This window comes from Eucyclogobius newberryi, unplaced genomic scaffold (assembly GCF_026437365.1).
Source record: "Eucyclogobius newberryi isolate DKJ021-1_F unplaced genomic scaffold, fEucNew1.0.hap1 SCAF_15, whole genome shotgun sequence".
Classification (NCBI taxonomy): Eukaryota; Metazoa; Chordata; class Actinopteri; order Gobiiformes; family Gobiidae; genus Eucyclogobius; species Eucyclogobius newberryi.
In genome coordinates this window covers 19,969,922-19,995,588 of record NW_027315779.1, presented here as the reverse complement: position 1 = coordinate 19,995,588, position 25,667 = coordinate 19,969,922, and the positions used below count along the sequence as shown (strand labels likewise).

General features: G+C 38.9%; 5 protein-coding genes across 7 annotated transcripts in view; 1 reads left to right on the top strand and 4 right to left on the bottom strand.

Moving 5' to 3' along the window:
* Nucleotides 1-331: 331 nt before the first annotated feature.
* On the bottom strand, nucleotides 332-3,634 carry shpk (sedoheptulokinase). Its single transcript, XM_072446599.1, has 7 exons — nucleotides 3,405-3,634; nucleotides 3,183-3,324; nucleotides 2,336-2,510; nucleotides 2,113-2,265; nucleotides 1,612-1,787; nucleotides 1,133-1,333; nucleotides 332-825 (listed from the first exon to the last, which is right to left on the bottom strand). Exons 1-7 carry the CDS (start codon nucleotides 3,540-3,542, stop codon nucleotides 428-430), a joined length of 1,383 nt encoding a protein of 460 aa, XP_072302700.1. The 5' UTR covers nucleotides 3,543-3,634; the 3' UTR covers nucleotides 332-427.
* Nucleotides 3,635-4,963: 1,329 nt separating this feature from the next.
* emc6 (ER membrane protein complex subunit 6) lies at nucleotides 4,964-5,625 on the top strand. Its single transcript, XM_072446618.1, has one exon. It carries the CDS (start codon nucleotides 4,964-4,966, stop codon nucleotides 5,294-5,296), a length of 333 nt encoding a protein of 110 aa, XP_072302719.1. The 3' UTR covers nucleotides 5,297-5,625.
* A 191-nt stretch (nucleotides 5,626-5,816) lies between these two features.
* On the bottom strand, nucleotides 5,817-10,281 carry p2rx5 (purinergic receptor P2X, ligand-gated ion channel, 5). Of its 2 annotated transcripts, none has more exons than XM_072446610.1 (12): nucleotides 10,083-10,281; nucleotides 9,132-9,282; nucleotides 8,874-8,945; nucleotides 8,723-8,798; nucleotides 8,432-8,516; nucleotides 8,162-8,242; nucleotides 7,148-7,289; nucleotides 6,937-7,070; nucleotides 6,767-6,860; nucleotides 6,631-6,696; nucleotides 6,458-6,546; nucleotides 5,817-6,364 (listed from the first exon to the last, which is right to left on the bottom strand). In XM_072446610.1, exons 1-12 carry the CDS (start codon nucleotides 10,211-10,213, stop codon nucleotides 6,097-6,099), a joined length of 1,389 nt encoding a protein of 462 aa, XP_072302711.1. In that variant the 5' UTR covers nucleotides 10,214-10,281; the 3' UTR covers nucleotides 5,817-6,096. The 2 variants fall into 2 exon arrangements, with proteins under 2 accessions (XP_072302711.1, XP_072302712.1); XM_072446611.1 differs by having other exon boundaries at nucleotides 10,051-10,196.
* Nucleotides 10,282-13,136: 2,855 nt separating this feature from the next.
* The window catches only part of LOC140361033 (polyubiquitin-C), a 73,037-nt gene continuing 60,506 nt past the window's right edge, over nucleotides 13,137-25,667 (bottom strand). The window contains exons 1-2 of one of the 2 annotated variants that reach the window (XM_072446612.1): nucleotides 15,189-15,205; nucleotides 13,137-14,630 (exon numbers count right to left, since the gene is read on the bottom strand). In XM_072446612.1, the coding sequence (XP_072302713.1) occupies nucleotides 13,249-14,622 (1,374 nt within the window). In that variant the 5' untranslated portion in view covers nucleotides 14,623-14,630; nucleotides 15,189-15,205 and the 3' untranslated portion in view covers nucleotides 13,137-13,248. Of the gene's footprint in view, nucleotides 14,631-15,188; nucleotides 15,206-25,667 lie in introns of those variants that run through there. The other variant, XM_072446613.1, reaches the window with a different exon arrangement.
* Nucleotides 17,871-25,393, bottom strand: pigl (phosphatidylinositol glycan anchor biosynthesis, class L). The gene is made up of 7 exons (XM_072446615.1): nucleotides 24,906-25,393; nucleotides 24,514-24,613; nucleotides 20,554-20,644; nucleotides 19,744-19,811; nucleotides 19,132-19,163; nucleotides 18,213-18,346; nucleotides 17,871-18,107 (listed from the first exon to the last, which is right to left on the bottom strand). Exons 1-7 carry the CDS (start codon nucleotides 25,276-25,278, stop codon nucleotides 17,979-17,981), a joined length of 927 nt encoding a protein of 308 aa, XP_072302716.1. The 5' UTR covers nucleotides 25,279-25,393; the 3' UTR covers nucleotides 17,871-17,978.

The following is a 25,667-nucleotide window of genomic DNA, read 5'->3' as shown; positions in this document are numbered from 1 at the left end:
TACTTTATACTAGTTTCTACTAGCTGAGAAACTGAAAGCAGTTATGAAAAAAATGCACCAACCAACACTGTGGGCACACACAGTTACAAAGCTTTATATTACTTTATTTTAGTAGCTACTACTTTACAGTTATTTCAAACTACAACAAAGTTCATTATTCAATGCTTTAAGATTTAATCAACAATGAGTATGCATTCATAATATTCATTAATAAGAAATACATTAGAATTGTTCATTTTCTTGTTATTTATATTCAGACTATATTTCAAGGGGGTCAAATGTGCCTAGAAATATCTTGGTTCAGGTTTGAGTCAGGCATAAAAGGGGATTGGACTATTAAAATAACCACAAACCCCAAAATTTGACATTTTGATTACCAAATTTCCTCTAGCATTTTAATAATACTTTAACTGATACCTTGTGCTGTTCAGAGTCTGTCACAGAGCACCATGGCCACGCCCACAGCAGAGTCAGCATTTTGTCCATACACAACTGACATCTGTGAAAAGGCCCTCTCCACTTCCTGTCTGAGCACTTGGTTGCGTGCCAGAGCTGTGCCACTGCCCACTACTGTGGTGAGCCCAGCTTTTTGCAGATAGGCCGCTGGCATCATGGAAGTGAGGTTACTGATGATGCCATGACAGAGTGCTCGTGTCACATGACCCAGAGAAAGGTTGGAGGGGGAAATGTTGGTCACCTGTCCCAAAGAGAGGGGGCTGTGTCGCTCTCCGAGGATGGTGGGAAGCACATTCAAATCACTGGCGTTTTGAGTTAGTGCACGACCAATTAGCTTCTCATATATGGAGGACTCGGGCAGCTCTGATCCTATTAAAGAAAATGTATACATAGTTTGTTTCTATTTATTGACTTGTGTGGGAAATCCATTAATTTATTAAAATTATGAGATTATATTCCATTGTCATACACTGGTATTCAAGATATATAATGCATTATGATTTTGGAAATGAGGAATTAGTTACTAATTACTGGTCAAATATACAACGGATCATATACACCTCAATATCAGCTAAATTATTTTTCATTTCATTTTGGAAGGCCCCATTGCCATTAATCTTTACATTAAGTTGTGTTGATCAGCTAAGACAATTTTTTCAATGAGTGTAAGTCTTACCTAGTTCACTCATCCACTTCATCAGCGTGTCAACAAAAGTGGCTAAAATGTTCCCTCCATTGAGTGATGCAGCCACGGCCAAGTAGGAAGATTCAAAATACGGGAAGTAGGAGATGGGTGAGTCTGATTGCGGGGAACTTGGAGGTGTGAATCCAACAGGCATAGCATGGGTCAGTTGGGCTGATGTACTGATGTTAAGAACTGGACATTTAGGACAAATGTTTTAGAAAAAGGCACCATCAGAGAGTTACAATACAAAAAGAGCTTGTGCTTCTGTTTTAGTTCCAATTAGTTTTCTGGAATGTATACTTTGCTGATGTAGTCTTTGCCTTGAAATTATCAAGTGCATTAGTGGCTCTACTGTGGTATACATTTAGAAACAACAAGAGTGCTGTGCATAATGATGTAGTGACCATACACAATAAGGATTGATCATCATATGTTAAGAGCACTACCAGTAAATGCATTCAGTTGTTCACCTGCATCTGTGCTTGTGCGCATGCAGGAGTAGACTGAGCACTGGAGGTCTCCCAGAGCGGCTCCCACCGGAGTACCAGCGCCAATGCCATGCCAGTCCATGCATGTCCGTCCCACCAACATCCCAGACGGTATGCACTGAGGAAGCAGGTGTATAGGGAAACCGGCAGCTTCCAAACTACAGCATGCACACAAAGGTTAGACAACAAATCAAGCAAAGTGAGTATTTTAAATACAGAAACAGTTGCAACATTTATAACAACAAATGCATTCAAAACTGTTCAGTAAATTAATAAGAATATAAAGCACATATTTTGTATATTTTTAATGTATGTCTGTTTATCCTGACAGTAATAAAGCGCTTATTCAGAATGAAAAAAATGAATTTACATTTATCAGAGCTTAACGCATGCTCAATTCTGTCCAATACAATACTTTGTACTGGACTATCCACTGTGGATGAGCCTATGATGCATGTGGCTTTTACACACTTTTACACCTACATTTCTACGTTCCACTGGCTGGTTGAGGTGTTGAAGTAACCCCAGCTGCCAGCATTTTGAGGCGTCATCACACATCTTTCTAAACCACACAACATTGACACCACGTAGTCCTGGATAGTCCCAGCAACCGTAAACCCCTCAAGAAACTTGGGTCTGGAAAAAAATAATAGAAAATAATTAAAGCTACCAAAGAAAACAAATTCATGAGATGAGCTCAACTTACCTATATTTGAGGAACCAGAAAATAGTGACACACCCAAAGCCAGTGGCCAAACTAAGATGTGAATCTGGTTTTGGAAGAGTGGAAAGAAAATCATCATCACTGCGCCCGTCCTGCCAGGTGATCAGCTGACTGGTCTCTTTGGCAATGAAGAAGTTTCTACTGGACCAGTCACAACCTGCAAGATGGAAATCAACGTTTGAAGGGTTAAACTTCAATGCAGTTTACCAACAGTAGAGGGCAGTATTAATTTGTTACCTTTGCTACCAAAACACTGACCAATTCTACCAATATATAGACTTTTAATAAAGCTCATAATAATAATAATAACTTTTATTTATATAGCGCTTTTCAGTGACCCAAAGACGCTGAACATAATAAAAAAGGGGGGGGTATTTACAGACAGGGGGGACAACACGTACAGAACACATTAATATACAGATAAAATGAACAAGACAGAAGAAGTAGAGAGAAAAAGATGGGGATGTAACAGGGGGTAGAAGAGTAGGCAATGGGGTAGAGGAGGCTAGGGGTAGGGGAGGTCATAGGCTTGGGTGAAGAGGTATGTTTTTAGGCGGGATTTGAATGTTGTGAGTGAGGGAGAGTGGCGGACAGGTTGGGGGAGGGAGTTCCAGAGTCGGGGTGCTGTTCGGGAGAATGCTCTGTCGCCAAGAGTTTTGAGTCGGGATGTTGGTGCAGTCAGGGTGAGAGAGGAGGAGGATCGGAGAAGCATAATGTACTTCTTCAGGAGTCAATCTTTTTCTCTTTTTTTTTAGGAATTATACATAAATCGTCATATAGGACACATTGTGCACATGCACTGTTCCCTGGCATTAAGTCCACCACTTACCACTTTGAGCTTTCCAAAACAATACCCCATGCATCTGTCCTGAGAGTCCAATGCGTGTGACATGTTTTAACTTGTTGGCTGGCAGCTTTTGGATGCACTGGTTCAGAGTATCTATTATGCGACCTGTATCCTGCTCGCGTGTCTAAAAAGAGAAGTGTAAACATGAATTACTCATATGTGCATAAAGTGATGAAGGCTACTTTGACGTTAGCTTCATCTCACCTTGGTGCCACTGTTGTCTTCTATATCAGATGAAGTTTGCATAGAGTAACTCGCCACCACAGTCCTGGAGCTAAATTCTAATAAAACAGTTTTAATTGAAGTAGTCCCCAAGTCTATACCAAGAATGTACGTGGACATGACGGGAAATGAATCCGCAAAGTGTCTGTTTACAGCGATTTCTGTGCACCATTATCTGAAGGAGCAAAGTCCACAGTGATGCGCTCAATTACAATAGGAAATCATTTAATTTCCTGCTTTGACCCCGCGGTGTTGACTCAAAATGTGTTTTTAAAAAGGTAAAGTGTTTATTCCATGTAGTGTGTCTTTTCAACTAGAACATTTGACATGCCCTTAGTCTAACATTTAGCCATAACAATTACAGCGCATGTAATTGTGTGAATAATCATATTTTTCCTACGCTCTTTTGTGCCTTGAACACACCGCACGACTGTTTTCCCATGTTGCACTGCGAGCGGAATGGCCGACATCATCTGAGAGAGTCTTCATCAAATGTACCAGGAATGATCCACGCTGAACAGTGGTCTTTCTTTGATTTTCCGCACACTTTGCGTACAGTGGTTGTGTAGATTTGTCGGAGCAGCTGGAGTTCTTGCTGTAATATCCTGTAAGTATAAACACTCTCTGTTAGCAACACGCTAACACGTTAGCACAAAATGTCACAATGCTAACATTAACAGGATTGGTTATTTAGGCAATGAATACAAGTGTGTCGTATTTTGTATTATAGTACTATAGTTATTATCAACTTACTTATCACCTGTCCTTTATTTTAATTATATTCGTTATAATTATGTTGTGATTGATCAAATAAACCCGCTTGATTTCCAATTTACAGATTATGTCTACCATTTGCCACCTGATCTTGTATGGTTAAAATATGTTTTTTTTTTTTTAAATAATTGCGCTGTAAAAACTTCAGTTCAAATGAAATATAGTTTTTGCACCATACTGCTGGAGAAACATAGACTGTTCCATAGTTTTACATACAATAGACTGCAACTAACTGCTATTTTAGTAGATGACTAGTTAGCGATTATTTCTTTTGTACATCGAGGTATTTTACATTTAACCACTTGAATGTTAAACTCTGGTGACTGAAGGCTGCTTGATGGATAATATTTAGAGAAAAATTGTGTTATTGATGAAAATCGAAAATTCTCTTTAAAAAAATAAATAGCCTAGCAGTTTCAGGAGCCGCGGCATGGCCATATAGCCTCATGGCTGACCCTGACTAACCCTAGCCCGGCGCGGTCAAATAGCCCAGCAGTTTCAGGAGCGCCGCGGCTCTGTAGACACTCCCAAAAAGAAAGTTTTATTTAGTAATTACTAAATAATTTGTTATAAAATAATAGTATTTTCATATGTGTTTGAGTTCGTATAGTCCAGATAATAGTTATTTTATTAGTTTTTATTATCGACAGTAGGTATTAGTTGATTAATTGTTGCAGCCCTAAAGGCGTGTTACATGTTTAATCAGTGCAGTTAATGGTTTTGTTTCCTTATAGCAGGACACCAAGTGATTCTGTGACAGACTCAAGATGGCAGGAGTTGTAGCCAAGCGTGAGGGGCCACAGTTCATCAGTGAAGCGTCAGTGAGGGGCAACGCCGCTGTTCTGGACTACTGCCGCACCTCTGTTTCTGCCTTGTCCGGAGCCACAGCCGGCATCCTCGGCTTGACGGGACTGTATGGCTTCATCTTCTATTTGCTGGCTTCATTTCTCCTCTCTCTGTTGCTCATTCTCAAGGCTGGACGAAGATGGAATAAATGCTTCAAATCACGGCGGTTGCTCTTCACTGGGGGCCTTGTTGGAGGGCTCTTTACCTACATCCTGTTTTGGACTTTCCTTTATGGAATGGTTCATGTATATTAGAATAGCATAGAATAGAATTACAAATGTAACCCGTAAATGTACAAAATCCTCTTCTCTCTTGTTAGCAGATAACCCAGTAGTGAGGATTACGATTTACAGTTTGGACTTTCAACATATGGCTGTTTTGCCTGTAACAATGAAGCTCCATAGACAAGGAAGTTGTCTTAATATGTATTTCCTTATCTAGATTGAGTCACATAATTTCTGTATAACACTGTAACCACATAACATTGTAGTAATGGATAACTTATCAATGAAACATAGTAACAAATATTATTATTCTGATTATTTAATTAAACTTCTCTGTACAACCTGTGTATGTATTTGCCCACTAGGCTCCTCTTTCACATTTGTTTTTAAGCCAAATGAGTAAGCATATATCAACTTCATAGACATTGTAACCTCGCAGCAGTAGAACAGTTATACTTCTTGGGTTTAAACTGCTCAATTTCAAGTACATTTGTATATAGCAATGACTACATTGGCCTCTTGGCTTTATCAAATATTATTAATTAAAACATAATTCTTTTCATTACTTTGGTCACTCACAATGTTGAACCAGACAAGGAGTGTTGTTGTCTGGCTCTAAATATGAAGAGCTAATTTGACATTAATGCCACTCTCACAAACCACTGACTCAGAAATCACAGTCAAAGCTGTTGTGCACAGCCGGGTCCATTCCCAATACAGGACAGTCTGATTCCCCCTGTGCCCCTAAATCTCAAGAGACTGACAAGGCATCAGTCTGGTGACTAGTTTTGTTAATGACACCATTGGAAGGTCACATGTGAACCACTGCTTTAAAAGCGTGGAGAGAAGCTGACATGATGCTTTTGGTCTGGTCCTTGAGGTGACAATAGAGCCGAGTATCTCTGTCCAGTGTTCCGAGGAACAGTGGGTCCCCGGCTCTCGCTCTCCACTGCAGGAGCTACAGTCTCATCTTCTCTTGTTATGGAGTTTGATGTCTCTTTCTCTACTGACGACTTTTTAGATCTTCGCTCACGATGTGTTTTTGAATCTTTTCCATCTTTGCCGTCCTTCCTGTCTTTGGACTTTTGTCGTTCTTTCCTTTTATAATGCAGAAATAATTGTTTATAAAAGTCAGACAAAAAACTTAACTAATATCTGCCCAAAAATTTAAATAAAACAAATTCATCCTACTTAGAATTGACAAATTCAAACTTGCTGTCTCTGTAAAAAGAGCTGGTATTCATCATATAAAGTAGTATCATGTCACAGGCAAAGGCCCCCTGAAACAGAAAATGTACTGTTATATGGTTATTCTTTCAAATAGTTAAATTGTACTGACTGAAGCACTTCTAAAAATTACTCACAGCACCCAAGAGAGCAACACCAGAGCCAATAGCAATTACTGTGGGAACAATACTAAACTTTCCTGCCTGAAAAAAACAAAACAAAAGCTAAAACCTCAAAAACTTCAATCATTATCCAAGCAAATGGACTATTCACCTGGCCATTGACCATAATATCAAAGCGAATCCCATACACTTTGTACAAAGTGCGATACGTTACACCATCGTGATCTTTGAAATAATTGGCATATCTGCTGAGAGAAAGATTATCAGCTGTACAAACTAATAAAACAGGCCTTGAATGTTACTTTTCTTGTAGAGTCAAACCTGAAGTTGTATCCTGATGTGACTGAATTGTTCATATTTATGTCCAGGCGGGTGAAGCTGTACTGTGGGTTGCACTGTGAATAGTCCTTATCCAGGTCACACTTCCACTCAATCAGAACCCCAACAGAGCCACCCTGTGGTACAACAAGGACAACAACACGCACTAAACACAAGGTATTTTATTGTACAATTAAATGTTTATAAAATTTACCTTTGCAGCCATTTCCTGGAAGTTAGTGCCTGTCCAACTGACCAGATTTCCCAGATGAAAGATGGGACAATAGGGATGAGTCTCGCTGTCATAGGTGCAATTCTTCAGGTAATTAGCTTCAGTAGTTTCCAGCACATTTGATCTAAAGTATTTGAAACAACATTAAACAACTTTTAGTAAAACAAACTTTTACCACAACATACAAAACCAGACTACCCTGGATAAATGGTACAATTATTTATTAACCACAACAAGCTCACAAGATGTTTTAATTTCCGAGAGAGGTCAGTTAGCAGAGTTAACAGTGTTTTTAAGATAATATCTTGACATTCAAAAGGTTTTTTGTTTAAAAGTACATTTTGTTTACAAATGCAAAACAGATCAGATAAGACGCTGACACTTAACTTAAAATAGAGCTGTGGGCTTTTGGCCAGTGTTATACACTGTAAAGCTTACAAAGTATTACACTGGCCAAATTCCCAAGATTAGCCTATTCTTTAACTAGGAGATGTAGTATGAGTAAAGGGAAGTCCATGCTATGTAAATGAATCTGTTCTGCAGCCTGTCGGCTTGCATGCAAACCCTTGCCTGTTAGATGTGAGAGTATTTTGTTCCCAGGTAAACTGAGCCTTGCTTTGCCCTTACATGTCACTTGAAGTGCATATTAATCTCCATTAAGCCCCACCACAGTCATTAGGAGGAAACTCATAGCATAAAGCTGTGTAATTATAATAGGATCCTGACTGATACATTAGTTTATCTTGTGGCTGCAGGGCTTTCTACAGTGTGTCGCAGTCCCATCTGATCTGACACCTGTCCAGGGCACGGCTCTCAGTCAAGGACATCTCAGATGACTATTTCACTGTCTCACCATTGCAATGCAAAGGTTGGTAAATATAGCCCGCTTTGCACCCTTACTGCTATTTACAGCAGCCGTCAAAGCATATATCCCCCAGTTCACTTGGTGATCTTGTTCCCTTGAAACCACAAGGGTTGAGCAGCCTAGCCACTTACTTGGAGAAATCAAACTTTGGAAACCGGATGAAATTTTTGATGTAGACGGTAAAGTTTTCCGCTACACTCATTAAGGGCTCTCTGAAAGACATACAAGGACACAAGCAACTGTGGTTATTAAACAAACCCAAAGTGGTAGATTGCTTCTGAATAAATAGTAGCCGTCAGGTTTGATAGGCCTCAGGAAACACTGGGCATAGAGCACTGTGAAAATGGAGACACAAAATGGGCCATTGCCAGTTCTGGAAGATGATGCCAGAGAGCACTCACCGGGGTCTGGGGCTGTATTCAACAGGACACCAGGCATGGACCTCACACGTCCCAGTGCTGTTTATACACACGCCTGTCTTGATTCCTAAAGAGACATATTGTCATGTTTGTAAAGTTGTGCATTTGCTGAACTGTTATAGTTATAGTTATAAGTATAAACTAAATGTATACAATTATAGAGGATAATTGACTAAGATGATTTACTAGAGATAAATACAATTCCACAATATGATGTATGTACTGACTTGTGTGTCCGTCTATTGTGGTTAATGGTGAATGGTGTGTTCTTACCATTCCCTGCTATGACAGTTTCTCCTTCCTCGCAATCATCGTCACTTATACACCTTCCATCTGGCACCTTATAACTCTGCATTGAATAGAATTGACAACTGGTTTTAAATATGTTATAGTATAAATATTATCCATTGTTCGTCTAGCTCACCTCAGGGCAGAAGCCCAGCCTCTGATTAGGAGTCTCTATATAATTTGTTACTACAAAGAACACTTGCTCACCCTGTAAAATAGAATTAGACCAGATAGATTGGAAGGCAAAAGGTTAAATTAATCAGCCAGTTAAGATGTCTGAAATGATTAGGATTATACTTGATTAAGATGGCATAATATGTTAACAATGTAATGTTGTTATGATAACAATGTTTAGAATAGAAAAACGATATACAAAAATAGATTGATACATTACATTTGGAGGTATTACATAGTCTTCAGCCCCCCAAAGGTGAAGTCCCGTTTCTGAGTCATTGGTCAACGCTACACCCTTTAGTTTTGTGAACACAGACGTCTGGATGGCTTCTTCCTTTTCTTGGTAACCTTTCTTTGCCACAAACACCCACCTGTGCAAATCAAATGGCAAATATTTTAAGCCTCTATGACAATTCATGAGTTTCAGGCATAAAGATTCCTTCCTTATTAGAAGGATTTGGTATGACAAGGGACGAGTGTTGCCAAAGCAATGGCACAATTCCAATTAAAATATTATACATTATCTTTTGAATAGGGAAAGGTCCTCACAAAATCTTCAAATCCTGAATCCTGAATCATTTGCCTGAAACCCATGAATAGACAATCTACAAACCAGTCAGCTATTTAGCATGGCACTCGTGATTGACAGCATATCAACCATACACTGTAATCACCAAGTGGTTTTATATTACATCAGTGACTGTCCACACTTGAGATATGTTGAATTCAAACATTCCTTAATTAAATAGGAAAGCTGGGACTGGATATAGATAGAACAGTGAAGCAGCTCTAAATGCCAGAATACTAAATGTGTTTTATAGACAACGTCAATAACAGAAAAGAGATTTGAATGAACACAAATTCTGTTCCAAAGTCTTTGCATGATATGGGCTCACAGAGGCACCGTCACCTGCTCAGGTTTCATTTGACTAGTGACATCACAGAGTTAGGGGTTGGACAACACTACAATATCTATATTTGCACTCTATAACAAATGCATTTACCCTAACTTTTCCAACACTTCCACCACAACTAACTGCCCAGCCAATACTGTGGCACTGGCACTTGAACAGCTGAAAACAAAGACAACACACGTTTAAACTATTTTTAACTGCGTGAATCACTTTCTGAAAGCTTACTTTAGCCACATGCAAGGACATGCCTCTCTCACCCGATTATGTATCCCAGTACGGCCAGTTGATACAGTCGGAATAAAATGCCAATCTTCCTGTTTTCTGCTATGACATATTTCTCAGTTTTGTAGTTGAGGAGAGAAAGGAAAAAGCCTCCTGGAGCTGCCATTCCTACTGCACAGTTCAGCGAGTGAGACAGCAGCAGTGTCACGCTGTCAGCTAATAAAACTAGAGCTGCTGCCTGCTCCACTTGTCATGCACCAGGTTGACCAGTGAAGTCACTGAGGGGCAGAGCAACATCCTTTGGTCTTGGACTATGCACGTTGAGCTGATTACTTGATGGCTCTTTATTGAAATGTTATTTCAACTACTCACCTGAAGGAAGGCTGCAACATTTTTGTATTATTGGTCATTATCAACCATATGTTGTATTATGTGCATTTGTTTTTTTTATATAATTGTTGTGTATGTTATAGTGAAACTAAGTTCCCTAGTGCTAATTATTATATATTATATACTATATTATTTGTTTATTTTAACTACGGTAGCTTGTCGGTGTAGTCCCTCATTTGCCCTGGAGTGTTCCATTGTAGAAAAAGATTCAGTTGTAGTCATCTGGACTGTTTAAAAAAAAAAAAAAACTATACGTTTCGACTCTCATCTGAGAGTCATTCTCGATCCGCCAATCAAGGCCGGGAATTCAGATATTTATCCTACTCTGAGCAGGCCCTGCCCACCGGACGGGACCTGCTGATAAAAAGGTGTTATTGGTTTCACCAGAAACTAAACCTCTTTGTTTTCTATCAAACTAGTCCCTTTGTTTACAATCAGTCCTTTAATGGGCTATCAGCCTCCTATTGTACCTGGCTCACTCTCTCACCTCCCTGTGTAACTGATTCGGACGCTAATCAGAGTAGGATAAATATCTGTGTTCCCGGTCTTGATTTGCAGATTGAGAATGACTCTTGGATGAGTGTCGAATCGTAGTTTAAAAAAACCCAAAAACATACAACTGAATCTTTTTCTACAATTTAACGACAGTAATCAAAATTTCTATTAATATGCCTGTATTAGCTGTAGCTAGTTTCCAACTGTAGACCCATCCAAGATGTAAAATGCCAGCAATATACAAAACATACATGTACATTATATACAGTGCAATCAGGATTAGTAGAAAAACATAAAAGATTAGGAGTCCATAAAAAAACTGTTCCAAAACTGTAGCGCTCGTACTGAAAAATCAGATTGACTATATTATTTGAGATGGCAGATGTGGTGTGCCTGCTACTTTGACAAAAGAAGTTAGAAAGTGCTGTTGCGTTGGTTATTCATTGTGAAATAGATTTTGTTTGAAAACTATCATGAAGAGACATTTGCAAATCAGGACCAATCTGTTGAACTCTCTTTTTTCATTCTAATTCTATTGAAGACATTGGGACATTGTGGTACTTTGTAGTTCACACATTTCTCTTCTGGGCGTCTTTTCACCTTTTTTTGTTCCAAGTGGCAAGATAGAGACCATACATTTCACAAAACAGTGAACATGATTCAATTTAATCATCCCCCCCAAAAATTGCTATTTTATTCCTTGTTTGTTTAATTATACTTCCTGGTTGGACAGATATGGCAGAGGTAGCGGCAATTCCACAACTGTTACCTAGCAACCAAATTGTAAATTAGGACCAAAATCCATATAATAGAATGTGACAAATGACAATACCTTTATTTTGTTAGATGATCGTTTAAATTTAATTTTTCAGATTTTCTGCACAAACTTCACCTTGACTGATGTAAAACTATGACATTAGATTATTCCACCAAAATAATCAATAATTTAAAATAACATTAGCACTTTAACTTTATACATCGTTTTTACCCTTCTATTGTTGGGTAACCAGTACAGAATCTAAGGAATAAAAATAAACTTCTGATTCAGACTTAACAACACTATAAGATAAATAAAGGGAATAATTGGTGTGTGAAAAACCTTCCAAATTCCATGTTTAAAACAATTTTGTAAAAGCTGTACTGCTTTCTAGAAAACATTTATCCCAAAATCAAGACACCCAAAAGTAGTAAAAGCAGCATTCATGCTAATACTTTTTCTTGGCATTTTAAAAATTGTCCACTATAACTTGTGATGAATATTTACCATTGCTGAATTATTATCCTTCCATTTGTAACGTAGACTACTTCTATTCTCAAATGAACTGAATTTCTAGTGACATCTAGTGTGCTATTTATTAACAACATATTTGCACAACGATCTGAAGGGAATGTTTTTATTAAGATTTTTATTATCTTAAACGAGGACATTTGCTGGCCCTGAGACGGAGGACCAGGTGGAGGGTGTATTCTTTCTGGATGTTGTAGTCAGAGGGTGCGGCCATCTTCAAGCTGTTTCCCAGCAAAGATCAGCCTGGGTGAAGATTCTGCTTTGTGACGGTCTTGACAAAGATTTGCATATTGGAACTTTATCGAAGTCAAATTTAATTAGATAAAATCAATAAAAACACCACGTCCCTAAATTGTACTTTATACTATTTTAGAGCACATTGCTTTATTAAATAGCTGGAATATTGTCGTTCAGACGGCATGATAGCGATGATGTTGCTATGGGTGATGAAGCCCCCCCCCCGAAAAACGTAGTTCTTATCGGTACCGGTGTTGATTAAAACCGCATGTATACCATTAGTGCTTATTTGGTTTTTTTCTAATTAGTTGTGGCATGTACTATCCCCTACTGTCCTGTGTTCAAAGTAGAAAAAATTAAAGTGCAGTTTCAGCAACTAGAGGGATTGGATAAACAAATGACGTTTACAACGTACACATGCACTAAAGGGAAAAAAAAAAGTTATTTAAACCCCTTTGTGTTCTTTCATAAAACCACTGCAGTCACAATAGTGCTACTGAAACCTGCCATCTGTGTGTAACAAGTAAATTACATCAATACTTCTCAGGTCAAATACCTTTTGTTTCCCCCCATATGGTTTATCAGAATTGTAGACAAATTCTTTATTCATGAAGGGATACAACAGCCAAGCATTGGCCTCATCTCATGTACCTTAAGGGACTGAACAAAAGTAAGGTTCTTATTCCTTTATTAATGAATTTCAAACATTTGGTCATTTAGGACACCATGTGTAACAGTAAAGGACATTTGCATGTCATAACATGTTTGGAATTAGTGAACATGGAATCAGATTACTGGCCACCCCTCAGACGCAGGACAAGGTGGAGGGTGGATTCTTTCTGGATGTTGTAGTCAGAAAGGGTGCGGCCATCTTCAAGCTGCTTGCCAGCAAAGATCAGCCTCTGCTGATCTGGGGGAATGCCTTCCTTGTCCTGGATCTTAGCCTTGACATTTTCAATGGTGTCACTGGGCTCCACCTCCAGGGTGATAGTCTTCCCAGTGAGGGTCTTCACAAAGATCTGCATGCCACCCCTCAGACGCAGGACAAGGTGGAGGGTGGATTCTTTCTGGATGTTGTAGTCAGAAAGGGTGCGGCCATCTTCAAGCTGCTTGCCAGCAAAGATCAGCCTCTGCTGATCTGGGGGAATGCCTTCCTTGTCCTGGATCTTAGCCTTGACATTCTCAATGGTGTCACTGGGCTCCACCTCCAGGGTGATGGTCTTCCCAGTGAGGGTCTTCACAAAGATCTGCATGCCACCCCTCAGACGCAGGACAAGGTGGAGGGTGGATTCTTTCTGGATGTTGTAGTCAGAAAGGGTGCGGCCATCTTCAAGCTGCTTGCCAGCAAAGATCAGCCTCTGCTGATCTGGGGGAATGCCTTCCTTGTCCTGGATCTTAGCCTTGACATTTTCAATGGTGTCACTGGGCTCCACCTCCAGGGTGATAGTCTTCCCAGTGAGGGTCTTCACAAAGATCTGCATGCCACCCCTCAGACGCAGGACAAGGTGGAGGGTGGATTCTTTCTGGATGTTGTAGTCAGAAAGGGTGCGGCCATCTTCAAGCTGCTTGCCAGCAAAGATCAGCCTCTGCTGATCTGGGGGAATGCCTTCCTTGTCCTGGATCTTAGCCTTGACATTCTCAATGGTGTCACTGGGCTCCACCTCCAGGGTGATGGTCTTCCCAGTGAGGGTCTTCACAAAGATCTGCATGCCACCCCTCAGACGCAGGACAAGGTGGAGGGTGGATTCTTTCTGGATGTTGTAGTCAGAAAGGGTGCGGCCATCTTCAAGCTGCTTGCCAGCAAAGATCAGCCTCTGCTGATCTGGGGGAATGCCTTCCTTGTCCTGGATCTTAGCCTTGACATTCTCAATGGTGTCACTGGGCTCCACCTCCAGGGTGATGGTCTTCCCAGTGAGGGTCTTCACAAAGATCTGCATGCCACCCCTCAGACGCAGGACAAGGTGGAGGGTGGATTCTTTCTGGATGTTGTAGTCAGAAAGGGTGCGGCCATCTTCAAGCTGCTTGCCAGCAAAGATCAGCCTCTGCTGATCAGGGGGAATGCCTTCCTTGTCCTGGATCTTAGCCTTGACATTCTCAATGGTGTCACTGGGCTCCACCTCCAGGGTGATGGTTTTGCCAGTGAGGGTTTTCACAAAAATCTGCATAGTTGCACCTATGACAAGGGCAGAAAAATAATAAATTAAACAGACACAAGCTCATGTTAGAACTTGTCAGTGACCCAATTGATGAGTTTCAGAATGATGAAAAATTGACAGTCATAATGATTAACTTAAAAATAAATAAAGTATATTTTGAAAAGAAATTCTCAAAACGTTGCATGAAACCTGAAGCTGAAACCCATGGATAATGTAGGGAGTCAATTAGATTGACTTCCTTAGCGGCCATTCCAGACCGAGCGCCATTTTGAGTTCAGACCTTCCTTTTGTTCGTCATTGCCAGCAAATGGGCGATACTAGAAACGCACGGTCAGCGTTAGGCTAACCTAAATACAGTCTACAATTAAAAAAAAAGGAGCGCTTCAGACTAATGGTATTTTATCTAACAAAACGGGTATAGTTTAAGACCCTTACATTATCCGTTAGGTACGGACTACATTGAGCGGTAAACATTAAGAGTTTAATAATATTAAAACAATCATCCGGATATTATAAAACGTTACGTTAGTAGTAAGTTACATTAATTACAAAATATAGAAACATTAAACACTTACAATTGAGCTCCGCAGTTGTGGTGAAAGGGTTCGCGAGGGTCTTGTGTCTCCGGTTGTGGATGCAAATTCTACCGCAGCGCACGCACACCCGGCTTTATATAGCTGCGTCGTGCGTCATTGAACTATATTCTTCCGCATTCAAAAATAGTTCCATCTGTCTCAAACGTCGGAAATTACATGCCTGTGTGACAAGTTAGACATCACAGCTCTAAATTAATGTAATTTTAAGGAGAAAGTACATGTCTTATCAGTTATTTGAACCCAAATCCAAAGAAATAAATGATCTATATGCGCAAAAACGCGGATGGATATTATCTACTTACGACAGCGCTGCGTAACCACCAGAATTTTCTGGAACAACACGGCAACCAGCTGCTCCTCGGGCTCTTGATTGGCTGATACAGTTGTTTGTTTCGACACGGATTGGTTGCTGAGTTACAGTGAGTTATCTTTGATGACAAAACACTCGTGACTTTCTTTAGCAGGTCACCTTATGATCATAGTTCAGTAGAATAAAGAAAGAATAAAGTCTAAAGACTAAAGTCTTGCGGTAACGTAACACTTGGATACCAGCCGTCATAAAACACTAAAGAAGAAGAAAACATTTAGCCCTTTAGTCTCGCCAAAATGTAAAACGACCACTGACTTGCCCTTATTTAAAGTGATTTTTCAACGAAATACATTTTGGTTTTGGCAGTCCAAGTTTTCAAGCGAGTGAAAATAGGATAGGTCTCATTCAGGCTGTTTCTCTGTTGGGCTCCACCGGCCTAGCCTGAAATTGTGTGATTAAAGGTGGCCTTCAATTCAGGCTATGAATAGTTTGACCTTAATATGCATTTGATCATTCCTATTTAGGACAGCCCCCCCCTCCAACCAAACCAAACTCCAGTTTCGAAATAGCCTACTTTATATCATCGTGTGCTACAGTTGTTCTAGGAATCTAACACAGATTGGTCAAAGATGTACACTATAGGCCTATCATCTTTTGTTAATACATTAAACTGACCGATTAAGTCTATTCATCATAATAACTTCTGTGAGTTATAAGATATTTATTCACTTTATTTAGGTCACATTTTCCCTGACTCATGCTTGGCTGTCACGTGACACTCAGCCCATAGCGCTTTCCACAGAGCTGGGACTTGCTTAGCTGGTTCAACCTCAGGAATGTGTTTTCTGTAATCTGCGGTAGGCCTACTGTTCCCTGCTTCCTTGAAACTATATCTTCTAGGAGCGGTAAGCACACGTTCATCTTGAAAGTATATATTTTTTGGCCCAACTTGGAACATTTGGGACTGCAAATTTCACAATGTTGAGTATAGTCTACCTATATCATTGCTATTTTTCTGTCAATAGGCTCCTAAAGGTGTTAAGATCATGTTTAATGAATAGGTGTTACCACAGGTCAACTGGGTGTGAGGTGTTGAGTATGAATATGCATTTTCCTATTCGTCAGGACTTTGCCCGAGCACTTGTATAACAGTAAAAGGTGGGGCCAGTCCCTCCACATTTCACAATGATCAGGTCACAGTATTTTCTTTAGAACTTTCTGGAAGGCAGGTAAATCCCAGCGGATACTTACTGTGTGAATCATTGACACAAACTCATATGTGGTGATTCTTTTGCTTTATCATTACAGAATGGATTTTGTCAAACATACTGGTGGGTGTCACTGTGGCGCTGTTCGATTTGAAGTTATAAGTTCCCCAGACCTCCATGTGTTTCATTGCAAGTGTGTTGTTTTTTGACATTTAATCTTTCAGAAATTTCAGATTCTGATATACTGTACACGGCCCTTACAGAAATTGTGTTCATTTCCCAGTTGTAGCATTTGCACCAAGAAACAAAACCATCATTTCATTGTCCCTAAAAACAGCTTCACACTTTTGCAGGTAAGAATTTTTACTAGTTAATAAAAAGTTAACAGTTAGTCATTAAATACTTTGCTAAATGTTTTTCCCCCTCATAGGGCTCAAACCATTTAACAACATACACTTTTAACACTCAAGTTGCTAAACATACTTTCTGTAAAATCTGTGGAGTTCAAAGTTTCTACAGCCCTCGCTCCAACCCCGATGGATATGGTATGACCAAATGGCTCACATGAGACAGCCACAGAGCTCTTGTGTGCTGTAAACATCTTGCTTCACTGTGTTCGAATCTAAATAATGGTAATTTTTTCTTTAGGTGTGGCCCCTCACTGCTTGGATCCAGGTTCGGTTCGAAGTGTCACGATTGAAAACTTCTGTGGTGCTCAATGGGAAGAAAGCATGCAAGCTCATAAAAGTATTAGCAACATGTCCAAACCCGTAAAAGACACAGACTAGAATAACATACTCTTTATTAATTCAATTCATTTCAAATCAATTTATTTTTGTAACGCCCAAAATCACAACAACGGTTGCCTCTGAGGGCCACAGTGAAAAACAAATCAAGCAATGTCTGTGGTGGCGGGAGACGATGTTCCAGAGTCCTCTGTCCATGGACCCTCCCTTCTCGGCCAGGAAAAACCCCAGTGTAAAAATACTGTTTTTCAGTGTTAAGACTGCATAATTCTGCCAACTGCTATTATGACCTTCCAAATGAACGTATACTATGGATTATTGACTTTAGAATGTTTTAAGTATAAAAGAATAGCAGCAGCTAAAGCCTTGAAGCTAAGATAATTACATGAATGCTGAAACAACCCTGTCACCATTTAAGGAGTGAATTATGAATATAAAGCTACTTTAGAAGTCACTTTGTGTAAAAAATATACACTTGATAAAACATCTAATAAATGAACGAAAGCTAATACATTTTTAGATTTTTTGGTCCTTGTGGGATTATGTGAAAAGTATTCACAAACATGTACCGTGAAAACACCAGATAGAGGTAACGAAACCACAGGAGTTGAGTGCGATGACAAAGCATAGCAGTCTATGGAGAGAAAAAAATGTTAACTTTATGTGTGGTTATTGTATTTGTTTAGATTACATGGGTGACAATAGGGATCACTTGACAACACAGTATTTAACTGCTCACTTTGGCTTGCCTATAGCCCTTCGAGTTTGTCACACAGCAGAGGGACGAGGGCAGCAGCCAGCTCAAAGGAAGCTCCAGAAGAGAGAGGTACTTTCTGATGAGGCCAACAGTCTCCAGAGACAACAAACAGCATTCTGGGTTGACACAAATCACACATTTTGTGGTCAGTTTTATGCCACAAATAGAACATATGTCCACAGGATAAATTTCCTTGTTGGAGCCTGTGATGAAGGTCCTTGCCACAAATCAGTAAACAGTCGAACAGGTGAGGTGTTTTTCACGTCTCTATGATAATAAATAATGAAGGAGTTTGGGCGTGAGGTAACAACTCAATGTGTTGAAACTTAACAATACAACCTTGAAAATAAAATACACGGGAAGAAAACCGCTCCATAAAAGGCCTCCATAACTGTTCTATATTCAAATGGGGAAAATGCAATTAAATACTATGTTAATTGATATTTACCATTAAATATTATAGAGGAAACGTTTGTTTTTCTTCTCCTGAGACCTGGTTGGTCTCTCATCGTTTCAGTTCTTATTTAAAATTGCAACCTGTAACCTTTTTAGTAGATAATCATGGATTCTGATCAATGATTTGGGAGGAAAATAGATTTCTTTATCACAACTTTTTAATTTAGCTTTTTATCATGCGTTGCAACAAACCGCCCAAATCATAGCACTGAAAGTGTTGACCAGAAGAGGGCGCTTTGCAATTACAAAAGGAGATTCAGCTGTTTGTGCTTTTTTTTTTTTTTTTACCAGAAATGTAATAAAATTGTGTATTTTTATGTATTATACAATTTGCATAACATAATAGCATAATGTATTAATTGAACAAGCATGCCTGTAATGTCAAGATTATTAGACATTTGAAAGACATTCATAATTCTGTCAGACTGACGTAAACTTAACTTACCAATAGGCAGTTGTCCTGTACAAGCAAGATGGCTGTAAAACGTCACAAAAAAGTGTTATTTAGACACAACAAATAATGGTGTCACTTCATGACATAAACTGGATTATCAAAATGTTTAAATGTTTACATTGTCCATGATATGATTTTGCACTCTAGAACAACCTCTGAGCCCAACTATACAGCACAAAATAACCGTATTATATTCTCTCTAATGTGAATGTATGCAGTTGTTTATATAGAAAACCCTTGGGAATCAACACTGTGAAAATAGCTCACAGCATCATGGGCTTAAGTCTAATGGGAATCATGGGATGAGATTTGGGATGTCAACAGACATAAAGCTTCACATAGCGCTGTACTGTGTGAAAGGGATGAACACAAAGCCAGAGTCTAATGCAACTTTTGGGTTTGCCTCTCGAACGCAGCACTTGAGAGACAGGATTTGCCTCAGAGGACTGTTTGGATAACCTCTGCTATGTAAACACAATTCTGAAAAACATGCGTGGAAAACAGCTGGATGCTGATGTGCATCCAAGTACTGCGTATATGTGGTTTGTAATATTAGTAGGCTATGTGTGGGGATGCATCATGTTTGTATATTTTTTTATGCACCTTGCAGCTTTATAGATGGCAGTGTGATTTGCATGGCCGCTCACTCCTTGTCCATCAAAAGTCAGCACCTAAAACAACAAACATCTCATTTGGGGAAACGTAGAATACAAATTTAAAAAATACTATCTTTGTCAAGTGTCTAGCTACAGTATGAGGCTGCTTGACAACTGACAACTGATATTTAAAAACCCATTTCAGCCTGTGCGCTTGCACACCAGAGAAACGGGAAGTTTCAGGTCAAATAGAAAAATGCTTGACTAAAGACTTGGCATTTGCTCAACTCGGCTATTCTCCACCACGGCATTGTCCCAGCAATCTAACATATTGATCTATATACAGCACAACCTCTAACATGCAAGTAAGGGTACTTAATGTACTTATTCTCCTGAGAATAACAAAGGGCAGGGCAACAATGTTCAACAATCACTTCTCTGTTTTTTTGTGTCCAGTGTAATTATGATGATCCAGTATTGTGATTACAGGCCTTTTTCTTCAGACAGCGTCCAAGAACACCAGCAGCTAAACATGACAACAATTCACCCAAAACAAATAGCTGCTACCCATGATTCAACTTTGTCTCTGCTCCTTTGAATATGTTTTTCTTTGTTGAAGTGGACCAAAAGTAATTCCTTTGATTCTAATTTCGCCACATTCCATTTGGCTAATAATGTCCAACTGTGCTGGGACAGATATTAATCTCTATACAAACAAAGAGATTGAATCCAAACTTTCTGCAGCAATAGAGACCATTTCCCCTTAGATCTAAACAGAAGTAACAAAGACAATGATGTTAAGATTGTATTTATTTACCAGATTGATGGAATTCATCTTTATGTGTTGGGAGATAACAGACGACACCAAGGAGACGCTCCATTGTGCGATGGGGTCGTCTGGAAGGTTTCTACAAAATAGATTAATAATAATTAGGGATGTAACCATAATATTGTGTAGTTGAACTATCCAAAGTTTCACAATATTGTAAGAAACTAAATGCAGTTTTGTTAAAGCAGCGCGTTAAAATGTTTGGCATATGACACTAAAGGATTGTCAGGATATTTTCTTTTCTTTTGTCTGACAAAAAGCAGCATTTCTATAAAACAGCTTGAGCCTCCCCACAATATTGCAACAAAAATGTTACTATATGCGTTGTGACTACATACATCATTGTGCCCTGAGATTTTGTTATCGTCACTTCTCTAATAATTGTAATGTAAGACGTACTGCTACTACACTTTGAGTGCAGCTTACAGAGTATTAGACACAAGGCAGAGCTGGGACTTGCAGTACCTACATTTTCAGTTTTTCACATTACAGCCTTACAACGCTCAAAATAACCATTATACCACCACCACCACCACTTCTTGATGAAAGTTTACACTGGAGAAGTGAAAATGGCACAAAGAATTCCACTGTTTTCCTTTTTATGTGGCCAATGACTATGAATGCCAATCAGAGAAACAATAGTTGAAAGTGTGGGTCCGTCGAGAATGGGCGTATGGGTCTGATGTCAGAGAGGGAACGCGTTTGTCACTGGCTCTCCCCCTCTGTTTCCCCACTAACAATGACTCAGGACAGTTGTGTGACTTAGGGGGAAGTGATGGATAAGGCTACAAATCTTAGGCTGCTGGGGCTCTGAGAGCAGGCTTTGGTGCTAATGGTGGGAGGTCAACCACAGTGAGGAGGGGGCCACAGGTCAGGAGTTCAGACATTCTGTTTGTCATTGAGTGAATGCGTTGCTGTGACACATGTTCAATACCACTGACCTAGATATAGTTGCCTCTTTTGTGTATGATGCAGTGAATTATTGAGAAGCCACCAGACACTGCAGGAAATGTAGATGAAACTGTGTAAAACAAATAGCAATCTACAGCAACTAATAAATAATTCAAAAATGAAACACAATAGATTAAAATAATAATTATAATATAGTAGGTACTATTCATTATGAGTAATTGTCTTTATAATCAACACGATTATAAAAGTTATATTGACTATATAAAATACATAGCTTTGATGAAGTGCTGCGACTTAGCTTCTGCTACTATCACTTGCATTGGACTGCTGTGCTACAGCTAGTCAGTGTATTTTGTATATGTCCCTATTCAAATAAACCAATAAATAAATACAATTGTGACTCTCCAGAGAGGAGGCCGTAGTGGTGGTGACGGTGGTAATGTTTTTGTGAAACTAAACAAAAGATACAAGACACCTGACCTTTCTCATATGGAATACAGACAGTTTCTACTTTGCCATGGTAACAGTGCAAAAGTCCTCGAGTAACCTCCTCGGCTCACAAGGATGTCTAATTGCTTGCAGGTCTCTGTATGCAGTTGTTGAACTTTGGCCGAGTTAGGAGATTGTGTGTGTGTGTTCGAGGCTTGTTTAGTCTGTTCACATGGACCATGGGTCATGAAACAGGCAGATTCCAGCCCAACACTCACATACAGTCCCAGTTTGCCCAACTGTGAATCAGTCACTTATCACAAAGAATTACACAAGAGTATTAAAGAATTAAAAACAAACTTGTCGTTTCCAATCCGAAGGTCACTGGTTTGAACCTCACTCAAACAGTGCATATTGTTATTGTCTCCTTCATCCACCTTTTCTGTGTAGGAATGTGGTGACTAATGAAAGTGAGAGGCAGATTGACAGCCTTGCTTCTATAAGTCACCACCACCACCACAACCACCACCACCACCACCACCACCACGTGTGGAGTGAATGAATAGCTCACAAAATTGAAAAGGGACTTTGAACGTTTGGAAAAGACTTGTTAGACTTAAACCTGGAATTGTTTAGTATAGGGGTTAGGGTTAGCTTAAGGGTTAACCCTTAATTAATTAAAATCAATCTCATATTTTACTGAACCCATGCAGTTGGAATTGGAATAGCCATCTCACATGTTTATAATCTGGTGTATACAGTAATGTATTCAAGTTTATATCAGAAGAAAAATAAAGTCTGAAGAATAAAGTCTAAAGAATGAAGTCTAAAGAATGAAGACTGAGATGTACAACTATAGTAGGTGGCGGTAATGTAACACTTGGATACCAGCCGTCATAAAACACCAAAGAAGAACAACAGCAACAATAACAGAAGTAAAACTATGATAAATATTTACCACAGGTGCTATCCTACTAAGTAATTATTAGAAAAACAGGAGAACCTGTCATAGACTTTAAGTATACTAGCCGAACATTGTGATAGTCATGTTGTGAATATGGTCATGTGGTAGAATGTGGGCGCTAGCCCCGCGGCAGCTAGCGCTATCTAATATTGTGTTTGTCTTATTTAAGTCATTCATTACGTTTTCTTACGAAAAAAAAGAGGATACAATAAAAAAATAACAATACATTAAATCGCACATTAAATCGCAATCGCAATATTGGAAAAAAAAAAAAAAAAATCGCAATTAGATTATTTCTCCAAATCATTCAGCCATATTGTTAATGCAGTTAAATGCAGTTGGTGGTATAATCATCATCCCAGAGGTCAGGGCAGTGCAAGCTGAGAGTCAGTGGTGCATACTCAGATCCTGCTTGATCACAAAGGCCCTAATGTGCACCAGGGCCCCAAACACTGTCAACACAGCTGTCCTATTCACTGAACATTACAAGGAAAATCCCATTTTAAAACTGCGAGCATTGCAAAAAAGTGTATCATATTATATCCTATCATAGTAGTCCTTGGCAGTTGGCTTGTACAGATGTAGTTGAGGGGGCTCTCAAAGTGGTCTGATTAGGTGTGTGTTTTGGACATACAACAAAATACACAAAAAGGGAAAACGGGCTACTCTCCAGTTCAACTGAAGAACAGTCAGCACAAGCATTAAAGTTCACCAATTATCTGTGTGCGCACACTGATAAAACTGAGGTCTTGCTGCGTAAGCATTTGACAGCACAAACACATGCACGCACGCACACACACACACACACACACACACTGGGAATGTATCCAAATTACAGAGAGTTCAAGTCAGTGCCAGAATTTATGCAGCTCTCCTGATGAGCCAGTGTCACATGCAAGGACTGCCCGAGAGTCTGAACCTGCTATTTGCCTACAATCAAGCAAGTCAAAGCAATAGAAGAATAATATCTGACCCCTAGCAAGCTCTTGAATTTGGACTCAGACATAAAACTATGTTGAATTAATATAATGTCTATATTACATATATACATTTTATATATAATATATATAATGTATATTCAGTACTTCTGAAATTAAGAGAAAATTACATTTGACAGTCTAACTTCTATTATAATCTAAAGTGCAAGTTACCCATTGAAAACCTAGAGTAATAATACATTTAAAGGGATGATTAATCCCAGTCCATGTTGAGAATTGTCTAAACGTGACCCACCCATCCATTAACACTATTACCGGTACTTTATTATTAAGTTTGATACATTCATTATTTTCAATCCTGATATCTTAATTTGTATAAAGGCAATAAATTAGTGATCTGAAAGTAATCTTTCAATCGTAAAACACAAAATACAGTAGGCAAGGTAGAAACATCTTAATCAGATTACAACTTTGATTTATGATGGTAAAATAAGTCAAATCAGTTGATTTGTCATGAAAGCTAACAGTCCTGCTGTAAAATGTTTATGTGAACAGTGGTGAAAAGAATTCAAGTTTTTCAAGAGTATGTAAATAATTACCTGTAAGTTGACAATATAAAAGTTCTACAACAGTTTGTTGAATGTACTTAGGGTTTATTTACAGGTTCTTAAAACAAAAACCTTTGAATTGAAAGAAGTGCCTTACTTGTGGTCTATTATGGAGACCTTTGACCCCGGTATCCCCAACACTGCACAGCTGTTCAGCATTTCTTCTTTACGCAAAGATCCTTGATTGTAATAATTTCCTGCAAAGTACAAACCCATTTGAATACTGACTGTGTAATAAAGTAACTTTTCAGAGCCATAACGCAATTTTAATATAGGTTTCATAAAAATGTTCATGCAGAGGACACAATTGTGTATTATAGTATATGAAACCTTTTTCAATCCATGTGTTTCAGAATGACAAAAAAAATTGGGCAGTTGCCAAAGCGCGTAACTCTGTTCTCGTACTGAAACTCATTAAAATTTATTACATTGTTTTATTATTCATTTTAATAAGGACAATTATCATAAAAACAAAAAAAAAAACTGTACCTTCAGATAAACAGAGCAGATGAACTGTAGCGTTAAGGTGAACCAGGCTTATAATGGTTGGCGCGAAGAACATGCACTCATCATCTGGGTGCGCGGTGACAAACAGTGCATTTACAGCCGAGAGATCGGTTTGTTGGTTTGAGACCGTACCCATTACATGTTTTAAGGACTTTGTAAGCCCTTTCTGACGGCCAAACAACCCGAATCCAAACAGAATTACAAAGAATAATGACACGACAATCAACCAAATGAACATTATTTTGATCGGTACCGTAAAAACTCCGTGTAGGAACAAAACCCACCGTGCAGGTGTTCCGCGCATGTAACAACCTTGCAAAAGGGTAATGATTGTCACAACATGTTTAATAGGCATATTCTTATTTATAGTGCAAAAAACTATCTACAACCGCGTTAAATCTGTGTTTCTGTGGCACATACATTGGAATACAATTGTCTGCGTGTATCTCCCATAGTAATTCAAGTTGAAAAGTAACCATTCCAAACATGACATAACATTCCAACGCTCAAGTATTTTATAGATTTTGACGAAACAATATTATTTTATTTTAGTTGATGTGTTTACAAAATTTTACACAGCAACAACATTGCTCTGTTAACGGGAAGCTTTAGACAGAACACTAGAGAGTCCTGGAAGATATATAAAACACAGAAAAGCATGTTTAGCATAATTCTGGATGCGTTCAAACAATTGCTTCTATCAATTGATTACTAATAATAAAAATGTATGATATTCCCTGCACA

Excerpts from the sequence above, each read along its gene's own strand:
- shpk (XM_072446599.1), bottom strand. The coding sequence starts at position 3,542 with ATGTCCACGTACATTCTTGGTATAGACTTGGGGACTACTTCAATTAAA. Across the intron at positions 2,511-3,182 it reads GTTTTGGAAAGCTCAAAGTG|GTTGTGACTGGTCCAGTAGA; the intron begins GTAAGTGGTGGA and ends TCCATCTTGCAG. Across the intron at positions 826-1,132 it reads GAAGTGGATGAGTGAACTAG|GATCAGAGCTGCCCGAGTCC; the intron begins GTAAGACTTACA and ends TTTCTTTAATAG.
- emc6 (XM_072446618.1), top strand. The coding sequence starts at position 4,964 with ATGGCAGGAGTTGTAGCCAAGCGTGAGGGGCCACAGTTCATCAGTGAA.
- p2rx5 (XM_072446610.1), bottom strand. The coding sequence starts at position 10,213 with ATGGCAGCTCCAGGAGGCTTTTTCCTTTCTCTCCTCAACTACAAAACT. Across the intron at positions 8,946-9,131 it reads ACTATGTAATACCTCCAAAT|GGTGAGCAAGTGTTCTTTGT; the intron begins GTAATGTATCAA and ends TCTATTTTACAG. Across the intron at positions 7,290-8,161 it reads CCAAAGTTTGATTTCTCCAA|ATCAAATGTGCTGGAAACTA; the intron begins GTAAGTGGCTAG and ends CAAATACTTTAG.
- pigl (XM_072446615.1), bottom strand. The coding sequence starts at position 25,278 with ATGCCTATTAAACATGTTGTGACAATCATTACCCTTTTGCAAGGTTGT. Across the intron at positions 19,812-20,553 it reads AGATGAATTCCATCAATCTG|GTGCTGACTTTTGATGGACA; the intron begins GTAAATAAATAC and ends TTGTTGTTTTAG. Across the intron at positions 19,164-19,743 it reads GCCATCTATAAAGCTGCAAG|CCATCTTGCTTGTACAGGAC; the intron begins GTGCATAAAAAA and ends GACGTTTTACAG.